The 12,278-nt window shown below is 39.4% G+C and overlaps 1 protein-coding gene across 5 annotated transcripts in view; it reads left to right on the forward strand.

The window, feature by feature from the left end:
• Positions 1-12,278, forward strand: part of ADAMTSL1 (ADAMTS like 1) — a 438,476-nt gene that overhangs the window by 239,773 nt on the left and 186,425 nt on the right. The window contains exon 1 of one of the 5 annotated variants that reach the window (XM_021295430.2): positions 4,308-4,608. The exons of 3 other annotated variants lie outside the window; for them this stretch is intronic. In XM_021295430.2, the coding sequence (XP_021151105.2) occupies positions 4,552-4,608 (57 nt within the window). In that variant the 5' untranslated portion in view covers positions 4,308-4,551. Of the gene's footprint in view, positions 1-4,307; positions 4,609-12,278 lie in introns of those variants that run through there. One more of the 5 variants, XM_065046191.1, reaches the window with a different exon arrangement.

Genomic DNA, 12,278 nt, shown 5'->3' on the forward strand with positions numbered 1-12,278 from the left:
TGATTTAATTTAAACACCTGGCAGAGGTGAAGAGAACTGGAACTAATGAACAGCACAGAAAGTGGAAGGAGTAATTTTCAGGACATGGCGTAGTATGTGTTTGTGCATTCACTCTCCCCTAAAATGATGAAGGGCTTAGAGATGTAGTATCAGGGTTTGCTGTTGATGTATTTGTATGGGTATACTCAGAAAGTGATACTGAATGCAAATCTGGACCCGCCAATTTCCAGTATCCATTTTGCAAATTATCTCAAAGGACTCAGGACTTCATCTGTAGCATTAAGATCTTGTTGAGAACAATATGTCCTACAGGTGATAAAAGTGCTGTACACAGTAGGCACCATCTACATTGGCTAACACATTCCTTGAGCTTTCAGCTATTACCTGCTGTGGATAGAAGTCTTTTGTCACTCTGAATTCTTACATACGTTTGTGGTGCATGACAGAGAGAGTTTCAAGATGAACAGGACCTTTGCTTTGCCTTTCTCAGGCAATGTTAGCTTATTTAGGCCATATTTTCTGTCTTACTATAGGCTTTGAGTATATATGCAAACCAAAAAGAAATAGTCCCACCCCCCCAAACAAGTCTTCCATATCAAAATGACCTTTCAGCAAGATAAGTAAATGAACTCTATACAAAATGCATATATGCAGTGTAACAGAACTCTGGAGCTGAACAGCAGGCTATGGAGATGTTCAGCTCCAGAACACTCCCAGGCACTTCGTGCCTTAACGTCATTGTTCAGTAAATCCACATTTCTTTTTCAGTTTGTTGTTTGTTGGTGGTGGTGATGGTTTTGGGGGTTTTGTTGGTGCTGTTGTTTTTCTTTTTCTTTTTCTTTTCTTTTTTTTTTTTTTTTTTCAGTTAGGAATAATTCAAGTAAGTCTTTAAGTAGATGCAACGCTGCACTGTGGAAATTGGCAGATACTGGACATGACTCCTTATTAAAGCTGTATGCAAGAATTTGAGTAGACTTTTCTTTTGGATTTGATTCATGTGAGTTTCCATTCCTTGAATTTCACTTTGAGTTCTAGGTTTAAATATGTGCAGAAAAATTAAAGCCAAACTGTTGGAAGTATGATAGTCATGTGGTTTAATGAAAAAAATTATGGAGTTTCTTGTGAAAACAGCATTCAAGCTGCATTTTAGAATATGGTCTGAATTTTAAACGTGCAACAAAACACGAGGTGTGGTGAATTTCATATGACTTAAAATGCTATTATGAATGTCTTGCTGATCAGCTACTTACTAAACAAATACCTTGAATAAACAGAGCCTTTAATAGATAAATCACCTTTTCAACCTGTCTGAACATTGCTGGCCAGATAATTTGGTAGCATTACTGTAACATCTTCAACTCACTACAAGAAAGACATTGAAGTGCTGGAGCACATCCAAAGACGGGCAATAAAGCTAGTGAAGGGTCTAGAGAACAAGTCATGTAAGGAGCAGGTGAGGGATCTGGGGTTGTTTAGCCTGGAGAAAAGGAGGCTGAGGGAACACCTTATTGCTCTCTACAACTACCTGAAAGGAGTAACAAGAGATAGGGTGAGAGGAAATGGTGTCAAGTAGCACCAGGGGAAGTTTATTAGGGAAAATTTCTTCACGGAAAGGGTTATCAAGCATTGGAATAGGCATTCCCAGGGTAGTGGTTGAGTGACAATTCCTGGAGGTGTTTAAAAGATGTGTAGATGTGGCAATTAGGGACATGGTTTAGTGATGAATTTGGCAGTGTTAGGCTAATGGTTGGACCCAATGATCTTAATGATTCTATGATTATATAATTCTATCCTATGAAAAAATTACTTCTCTTGCCATCATTTTCCACACAGAATTCTCATCAGCTGCAATAGGGGGTCCGTGAGCAAAGCAATGGCAGGATACACAGAATCCAAGTATAATACAGTTATTCCAACTTAGGTGATTTAGTTGCTTGTTGGGGCCTGTGTACTGATAAGAATCTCCAAACTTCTTCTTAAAAAACTGACCTTTTTCGAAGCTGAACAAGAAATGTCTGAAATCAGGAATCCTGAAATGGGTTTCTGCAGTGTTATTGCAACAATCCCAGTTTAAGGTTGGCTAAGAGAAAGGAAAAAAAACACACCAACATATGTTTATGAAAATGTCCTCAATTGTTTCACCTGTTGTAAGCGAAGTAATCATAATCGCAGCAGTGTCGTACTTAAAATTAAAGCAGTCACCGTTTCATCTCTTCAGTGTTGTAAACTTGACTGTTTATTCATGAAACTTTGGCCTTCAGAATTTTGTGTAAAGGAATTCCAGAAGCTATCTGTAAGTACTTCACCTATGATAATGATCTTCTTGGGTCAAAGGAAGAGAGTATGGGAGAAAACAGATAGCAATGGAAAAAAATCTTTTGTACAACTCTCAGGTGTGTGTTGACACTGCTGGGGAAGCAAAAGGTTTGGACAGTCTATGTGGTGGTTCTGGTGTTGTTATTTATGAAAAGTACACTAGATTTTTAGTAGATTTATATGTTTCCCTAGTCTGCAAGGGAAATTTGAGAAGTTGTAAATTCTGATATAGTGTCATCCTACAGTGGTTTCCTCACTCCAAGCGAGAGGGTGGTGCAAAGTGGTCCATCCCTCCCCTTTTCTCCAGGAAGTGGTCTCTGAAGTTGCTGTGTGAGGGGATTTGGACACATAAAGGACTTGCTGGTGGCAGAGGAATCATAGTACCCATTTCAGGCCTTTTGTCACCCCCACTGCATTCACTCCACCTAGTCATTTTTCTACCATTAGCCCCTTCTCACTGAGTGTTTTCTGTCATCCTGGATCTGTTTCCTTGCCTGTCCTAGTCCGACTGTCCTCAATCAAGCTGCCAGTGCAAGCTGAAAACTGTTTCTTCCACTGCTCCTAATTACTTTAATTTCTTATTCCAGGTTTCTCTCTTCAACTTAAGTTCCCAAGCCCAACTCTCTCTAGTTTATCTCTTTTCAATTTTGGCCTTCAGATGCCTTCAGCATTTATCTTTCTGTTCTGTCCTGCCAAGCCAGACCTTCTTTCCTCCTATGTGACTTCTCAACATCTGTAACATTTTTTCCCACCTCAGTTTGTTCCTTCTTGCAAACTCTGTGTCACTCTCCATCTCCTCATCTGGTTTTTCCTTGAGGCTGTTTTTCATTTCTAGTTATGTGCAGTTCTCTTAAATGGTCTGTGGTCCACAATTTTTCCTTTCTGTCGCTAGTCCTGGTGCCCTTGGCAGAGTTGCCTTTTCCTCTGCTAGCTTCTGACTTAAGTTTCCTTTCAGGCTCATTGTTAGCAAGCTGTTCTCCACCTTTAAAACACAAGTACCTTACTTTTCTACTTCATCGTCTGAGCCTACTGAGGTACCACAGTCAGGAGCTTAGGGAACACACTGCTTTCTATATGCCCATCTGGACATAGCACACCATACAGGACAATGAAGTTGTGACTGCAAGACATGTCCAGCTCAGTCCCATGAGAGAGAATGCCTTTTGCATTGAGAAAGAGTTCCTGGATCCAGTTTTTAATTTCTGATTCAGAAAATAAAACAAACAGACAGGAAAAAAAAAAAAAAAGAAGCTGGAGACTACAGGCAATGCAAACTGCATAAATTCTGAACAGAGTGACAGCAGTGATTTGAAACTCCTGTCTGTCAAATTAATACTTGAAAGGCAGAGTTCCTGGCTTTCCTGATTGAAACTCCCATCTGTCAAATTAATACTTGAAAGGCATAGTTCCTGGCTTTCCTGGTGCGTGTGGATCTTTGCTTTTCTCTTAAAATTCTTCTTCCCATAAGTTCGCTTTCCTTCTAGCACAGAATAGGGTAGATTTAAATTTTGCCCCCAAGAGAAAAAAAGTAGTGACAGAAAGACTGTCATTTAGTCCTGTTAAAAACAGTCCTGCTTTACAATTTCAGAACAGAGCCAGATTCCTTTATTGCTGAAAAAAAATGGTTTAAAATGTTCCAGGGAGCATTTTTCTGTAGAGAATACAGGGCTTTAGTAAAACATATATTCTCCCTGGAAGATTTTAGCATTTTCCAACTGGTGCCTTTTATGGCATACGCCATGGCATATTGACACAGATTAAGTTTCCCTCCTGTCTGGAGCAATGCACGCTCAGGAGGAGAGCTACTGACCTAGCAATAAGCGTGAACAGCTCATGGCAAGTGGAGCATAGCTCCGGGAGTACGGAAAGCTGGAAGCAGAGCACTCCCTTCAGCTGTGCCTGTCTGCCTCTCTCCACCTTCTCCTCCTCCTTTCTCTCCCTCTTTCTTCCTCCCCTCTGTCTTCCACTGCTGCACTTTCCCCAGACCCCTTGGCTTTGTTGTGCTGCACGCCTGACTAGCAGGAGGGGGATTGGCTGCTCGCCGGCTCGGGGAGCCCTTCCCCGCAGCTCACCCCCAACCCACCCACCCACGCCTGGGTCGGGAAACGTGAGCGGCGCTGATGGAGGCGGAGAAGCGGGGCTGAAGGTTCGCCCCGGCGCTGGATGTGACAGCAGGCAGTTGAGCGCCTCGCAGCTTGCGCCCGGACCGACCCCCGCTCCCGCACGGAGCTGAGCATGGACGGCTGCCGCTGGACAACTGCGAGCACCCTGCTCCTGGCTTCCCTCCTCCTGGTAAATGCCATTTCTTTGCTGAAAATACGTACCAGTTGTAGCTGATGCTGTATCTGGGGTATGTTTTTAATCTTTAAAATCGCAGCCGGAGAGAGTTTGTTTTGAACAGTTCGTCTAAATCTTTTCCTCTCTAAAGTATTGCAGGCTTGGAGCCTTGGTATTGTGGGCTGCTGCAGGTAGAACCAAGAAGTTGATGTTGGCATCACTTTTATAAACTTGGAGAGCAGTGAACTGTGAATGGTGGCTTAACTGCTTGGGGTTTGGAGAAAAGCTCTTTAAATCAAGCTATATCACACTGAAATGTTCCTGGAATATTCTTCCTTCCTTAAAAAAAAAAAAAGAAAAGAAAAGAGAGAGAAAAGATTTTTCAGTTGTGCACATGGAGAGAAACCAGGTACAGTATATACTGACAGTTTTTCTTCAGTCAGCTTAAATGAGCTTTCACTACTTCTGTAACTCATTACAGAGATAAGTTTATACCAACTTTTGGAAGATATGTTATGTGACGTCTGGTATACTTCAGGGTTGTAAAGCTGCTAGTTACTATCTGATTTTCTCACACACTTCCCCTGACTATTTTGATAGGATGCTCTACAGCTGAGCACTGTAGCTCTGCTGTTTGATTGAGATTAAATGTTCCATTTTGATGCATACTTAATTTTATAAGTATGAGCTGCATGTTTGCTATCAGAAAATCTGCAGTAAGAATGTTAGTATACACACACTTTTGATATCATAGTCATCTTGGCATACATATAAGTTGACTTTTTTTTAAGATTTGACTGAATGCAGTTATTTGAATAGCAATGAATCTTAAGGAAATGTACAGACTTTATAGAAGCTTGCATCTTCCTATTTATCTGTATAAAACAACCTATGTTAATCATTGTAAACTAGTCTTAATATATTTTTAGTAACCACTTGGGTACCTAGGCAATGGGATAACCTTATTTGAAATACTTAGTAAAAATTACTGTATGATCAAAAAAAAAGCAAAAAACCACTTTTGGATATAGAATCACTAAATACTAATTAATCAGTAGAAATAAGAGTGCTATCTGGACTGATTTAAGATATTGTTTTGTTTAAATGTCTATTTTCCATTTAAAATACTGAATTGACACAAAATGGCATAATGTCAGCATGGGTTCTCTTTCATTTGTGAAAATGAGGAGTTTATAACCTGATGACTGTAATACATTGTGAGCCAATCCTGCAGTTCTAATTTAGGGAAGATCAACAGGAGATATGACTCGAGAAGTCTATGTAAGGACTGTAGGATTTGGCCCCATGTTAAGCTCATACTCATAACATTTGTACTTCACTTTGCTGCTTGTGAATTAAGTTCTCAGTCCCTAATTCATGAAAATAAATAGTGCATTCAGCTGCCAACTATTATGCATTATATCCATACTTTACAAGTTTGTATGACTTACTCGGCCTCAAGAGATTTTCCCTCCACCTCTCACCAAATCTCTTTGTGCCTTAAGAATAGTGATGTGAAGCAAACTTAACTTTCTTTTTTTTTTTTTTTTTTAAATCAGGCCATTCTTTTGCTCCTTCTATACTCAGGAAAATCTCTCAGTTGATTTTAGCAGGAGACAAGGTCAACAAGCAAGAAGTGACTTACAGCTTGAATACACATAAGTTGTAGGATACTTTAATATACATGTTACTACTGTAGTTTATTGCAGCATGGTTTCACATGGGGCATGGTAGAAAGCTCATCGATGATTTTGAGAAAAAAAAAAGAGAGACATTGGATCTGTGGAGCCTGTGTCCTGGCTATTAGCCTTGTACGTATGAGCATTTAGTGAAGTAGGTAGAATGAGTTTGAAACTGTGAAATCAGCATTTAGATGTATGTGTTTCACCTTGTATCTCTCTAAAATCTGTCTTGCCCACGATGAACAACACGAGCCGCCTCAAGGCATGTAGCACTCTGGTAACATCAGCAGAAGTTCACAGATGTAGCACTAAGGCTAAGTAGTAAATGCTTACAGGATTAGTTTTGCAATAATTTATCACACGTTCCCATATTTTCAGTGAGACACTGTAGAGCAAAGTAGCATCTAAAGTCTTCGTTCAGCATCCGTGCATCACTAAGAAGGTTGCATAGCGCAGACAGATGCACAGCCCATGCGCACGTATTGCTGAGGGGATGGGCATACCCACAGCCAACACCAGCAATAACCTCTTCTTTTCTGTTCATTAGCCAGTAGATACAGTCTAATTCAGGGCAAACTGCCTGGAGTGCTGTAGCGGTGAGTGTAGCTTACCACTCCATCAGGATTCTTAACCCTCTTCAGAAGAAATTGTATTAATTTTCAGTTGAGTGGTGCTTGAGTAAGTAGACTGGGTCAGTAGTTTATGTGTTAACTGCCATAGAACTTCCTTCGTGCTCAGACATCCAGTTTCCCTGCCATAAATAGGAGCTACTTTTAAAGATACTTACGAGAATCTAAGCCTGTCTTGAAAAAGTAGTATCAAGACTGAAAGTGACTTGAAAAGACAGTTTCTCTCTTCTCAGGCTAAGAACAGATATTTGGAGAAGTTAACTCATTGCTCTGTGAACTTTTGCATGCAAAATCAGCACACCACTTTTAAGAGAAACAAAGGAAAGCAGTAATTGTTTTCTGCAGATTTCCTTTTCTATTGGTTTAAATATAAAAGCCAAATACAAGCAAATCACAGTTGGCTAACTCAAAGGAAATGCAGCCAAAACCATAACCAGCCATTGACATGTATTCATCTGAACTTGAAGTCAAATCACTTCATGTCAGAAGGGCATTTAATCACATTTGCGTTTGTTGTTTGCTTCTTTTCAGCAGGTTTTTTTTTAGCTTTCTTTGTTGCTGTTGTGGCACTTACAAAAGTAACGCGAGGAACTGTAATAAAGTACATGTGTTTTTCTTCAGGATTTCTTTCTTTTGCTGTGCTAATTTGTACATGGAAAATAGTCAAATACAATAGTCTATTCCTTCCAGACTCTTTGGCATTACATTTCCCTATTATCTAACTGGGTCTGTCTTGGATGACCACAAGCACAATTAGCCAGTGGAATGAATATAATGCTTCTTGTTTACATCTGAATGTGCAAAGCTTAACAGTTTTTGCTTTCATGTGTAGATAGATCTACCTACTGTTGTATGTCTGCTCCTCTGTTTCTACAATCCTAGCCGTATAGAGAGGGATTCTTCTAGTACAGGGTCCAAAGTGCACACATATGTTTTCATGTGTAGTCATGTATATGTACAGACTGGCATTTGACCACAGCAGTCGGGTAAGAATGCACTGAAATATGGAGTACAGTTAAAAAAAGCTAAGATTTATTCATGCAAAGGAGTGCAAAATTTCTCACAGTGCTCCTGTACTCCGAATGTCTCACATCTACAAAGCCAATACTATTTCTTTTGTGAACATAAGGAAGCTCCTAAGTATGTGTACTCATCACTTTGTTCCTACATTACTCTATAATTTTAATCTATAATTTTTATAATTTCTACCAAGTATAAATGTGTGCATGAACTGAATTGATGTTGTGTGAAGGAATTTTTTCATTTGGACTTCAGCAGATGGGTGTCAGTACGTATTGTAGGCTCCTAAACTGTTGGTCTGCTTCACCAGTGTCAGTAAACACATTTTTTTAAATGGCTTTTGCTAAATTCATAGATCTGGCAAAGAATAATACAAGAAACTGTGAAACTGAACTCTGTGGAGAGTCTGAATATTGGAATATGGTCTCCTGTAGTCATGGATCTGTCAGCTGGGCAAACTCATGTGCTTAGAAGTTTCATGAGTTAATGTAAAGCCCAATTGGTCCACATGCCCATACAACAGTTCTTTAGGAGAGGGCTAGCAGTCTCTGCATGACTGCATTTTCGCTGAAGCAAACAGAAACTGTTTCCCTTATAATTGAGTTATTAGCCATCCAGACATAACCTCATTGCTTCTGTTACAGTGTTGTCTTCTCAAACCTTCAGGGCACTGATTTTTTTTGGTTGCTTTCTGTAACTATTTTCTTAAACTCGTAGGAAATTCAGAGTGTATGGGCAACAATTACATTGAGAAAAAAGAAAAAAAGGAAATTGCAATCTGTTGCCACAGAAGCATGGGTTCTCTCATATGATGAAGGAAAGCAGAATAATAAAATTATCCTTTTAGAAAATATCCAAAAGCAAAAGATAGTGAAAAAGCAGTGAAAATACATCAACCACCAGATTCTGTGGTGTCAGGATGGGGAGCAGAAAAAGAAGTCACTTGTTCCAGCTCGAGCCATATAGAGTTATGAAAGAAACCTCTCATGTGGTAGACAGCAACCGACCAAAAGCTGTCATGAAATGTTGAATTCCATCAGAATATCATACTCTTGTAGGAACCACAATTTCTTCCGAACTGATGTACAGGAATGGCTAACTTTTGCTCTTGGTTTTGCCATGCTTTCGTATCAGCAGATGGACAGTAGGCTTGTCTTAACAGATGACTGACCAGCTTTGGATATTCGAGGTCTCACAACGTCTCCTGGCACTTAATAGTATGTTCAGGTAAAATGGGGGAGGTTTGCAATAGATAAACTTTCAATGGAGTGATGGAAAATCTTCTGTAGGTCCTTAACCCTATGTAGTGTTGAACACAGGAAATCTGATCATTTTGATGTCCTTCTATATTAGGAAATGTTTACCTTTCATCACAGGTCCAAGATTCTCTATCATGCATGCTAGGATTCACTGTACATGTTCAGACCTATTTTTTTAATCGATCAAAATTATGCAAAAGAGACAAAGAGAGAGGATTGCCTATTAGGGATTGTAGATACTAGAATGATTTAAAGCTTGTTATAATGGTTTTAAACATGCCATTCTCAAATGTTTCATTTGCTTTTCAAGATAATTGTATGCAGTATCTTATCTCTCCCTGTTGAAGGCCCTGCCACAATCGGATCCAGTCATCAGCCTTTAAAGTTTTGCCCGTCTCTTTGGAAGTGGCAAATACTATTCTCAGAATATTAATGTGTTAATATAAATATGGTGGTTCATAAGCATAGTATTAGATGAAATCTGAGAGCAAGCTTTCCTCCTATATTAACTGACTTGCCTCTATTAATTGCAGTAAAGCCATATTGAATTGTACATGCTTAGACTTTGTACTGAAGTATTTTCGTTTAATAACTGTTTTTATGTTGAGCTTTTACAAGTGGTATTTAGCTGTCATGGACAGGAGCAATTAAAACACCTCCAAACAGCATCAGTCATTAATATCTTCTTGTTAAACCTTTGAGTGGCCAATTTATGTTATTTTAGGCTGTTGCAGGATTGTTATGGCCTGAATCTGAGTGTGTACATTGACGACCACTGTAGGCCAGGACTTTCTCTCTGCTTCACTGACAGCAAGATGATACTCGGATATCAAAGCATACTAACTCTGGGTGCATATCCAGCTTTTTTTCCTTTTTTTACCTCTTTAACTACCTTGACTAGAATTTAATTTTAGATATGAGGTGGGGTTTTTTTTGTTTGTTGGTTTGTTTTCTGCCAGAACCAAGCTTTTCAAATTTCTTATAAAAGTAACTAAAGTTGTGGTGAAGTTGGAAGGCAGTATACACAGGTGACTGGGAGAGGGTAGGTGGTATGTGTACTTGTGAGATATAATCTGCTTCCAAGGCAAGCATATGTAGAAATCTTAATAGTTTTGCCACCTGTGAATTATTTGGATACTGCTTATAGGAGCATTCCTTTTAGTTGTATAGAGAAATAAGTGGTATATTCACTGATTCTACAGTACATTCATTTTCACGTTGTTTCCATTTTCATCTTCACTGCCTTTATGGAATTTCTTCCAAAGCTTCAACCCTTTAGAGGTTGGCTTGGAATTTCTGTCTTTTGGGGACTTCTTGTAGAGCAAGTTCAGCAGAGAGGGTGTCAGGGTGGAGGGAAGGGGCTGTGTGATAACGTAAGACATCCTGAAATAAATTCCATGAGTGCCTAAGAAATGAGACAGGAAATTATAAGCAACTTATAATAAATTCAAACTGTCCCATAAAATAACTCATTTTGTTTCCACATGAATTTACTGTAAGGGTGTCAGATTTCCCCTTCTAGATTTGTTGGATATAATCTCAGTCGCTCTTTGAAGTTTGCTAGTGTATTGTTCAGTTCCTGCACTGTATCAACAGACCCAGAAATGAAAAGGAATAAAGGAAGCAATAAGGTCTCCTACTGTTCTGGTGTTGGCATCAGTTTGGTGGGTTATTTATTTATTTACTTCCTTACTGACTTATTTAAATCCCTGTATTTCTTTCAGCCTGGACTGTTAAAAGCAGTTGGTTTTGAGGGCTAATATAACTGCCTTTAACAAGCCCAGGGCTGTCTTTTATTTTTTCATTTTGGTATGTGCATGGATTATGATTGTAAATGTGTTTTGGATATGACATTTTCATAGTTCCTGTAACTTTTAAAAACGAGAGTGGGGGATTTTCAAGTTACTGTGGTATCACCAGTGAGTTCCTTCAAGGTCTAGCCAGGGCCACATTTTAAAGATGAAAATTGCATTTAGCTGAAGGGGAGAGGGAAGTAATTCAATAGAAATCTCTGAACTACAAACTTGAGCTACCACAGCTTGAATTGTAAAACTCTGCCTTGCTAATCCAGATTTTAGCAGTCTTGTCATTCTCTGATGGGCTTAACCACCAATCAGCGCTGGTGAGCACCGGGGCAAATGGGAGTGTGTTATCACATCTTACCAGACATAAACACTGGCATAGTGGGGCATATTCTGGCACACTCTGGCATACTCTTTCTATGACACGTACTGCTCCAAAATGTGGATGTGTCTTTTTTTTTGGAGACATCACTGGAAGCACAAATATTTTCATTGTGATTATTCATCAGTATTAGAGGGCAGAATGAGAGTAACAGCAGCTGATATCCTGATGGTGTTTAGGTCCTTCTATCTTTGTAATTTAATGTAAAATCATGAAAATGAAATCTGGTACTCTTGTAAAACTCCTCCAATTTGGCACTGCAGACTGTCAACAACTGAGTGTATTTTCCTTTAAAGAAAGATATTCCTTATTTTGAGATCAATTACTTAGCGATTAAGGAGATAATAAATACATTAGATAAATTGTGAGGTTTATAGTTAATTCCTAAGGGTTCTGTGAGCAATTTTTCTCCTGCCTTTTTTTTTTGTTGTTATGACATGGGATCTTGATCTTTTTCCTCCCTTCCCTTCCCTTCCCTTCCCTTCCCTTCCCTTCCCTTCCCTTCCCTTCCCTTCCCTTCCCTTCCCTTCCCTTCCCTTCCCTTCCCTTCCCTTCCCTTCCCTTCCCTTCCCTTCCCTTCCCTTCCCTTCCCTTCCCTTCCCTTCCCTTCCCTTCCCTTCCCTTCCCTTCCCTTCCCTTCCCTCCTTTCTCTCTCTCCCCCCTTGCTTTTTATATAAAAATTTCCCTTTCAGTTTCCCTGCCTCCATCAAGGCTTAATGTTTCAACCCTTTATATGGCCCCTTGTTGTTGAACATATACATAACTCCATGAGGTAACTGAGGGGCATGGCAAACCATCAGAAGAATAGGAGGCTTAATTTATTTTGAATAAATCTCATAATTGTGGATATTTATCTGAAATTACAGAAATGTTTGGAGAGCTCTCCTCCCTTCTCTGAAATGCCGCCTTCT

The sequence above is a fragment of the Columba livia genome, chromosome Z, assembly GCF_036013475.1.
Source record: "Columba livia isolate bColLiv1 breed racing homer chromosome Z, bColLiv1.pat.W.v2, whole genome shotgun sequence".
Classification (NCBI taxonomy): Eukaryota; Metazoa; Chordata; class Aves; order Columbiformes; family Columbidae; genus Columba; species Columba livia.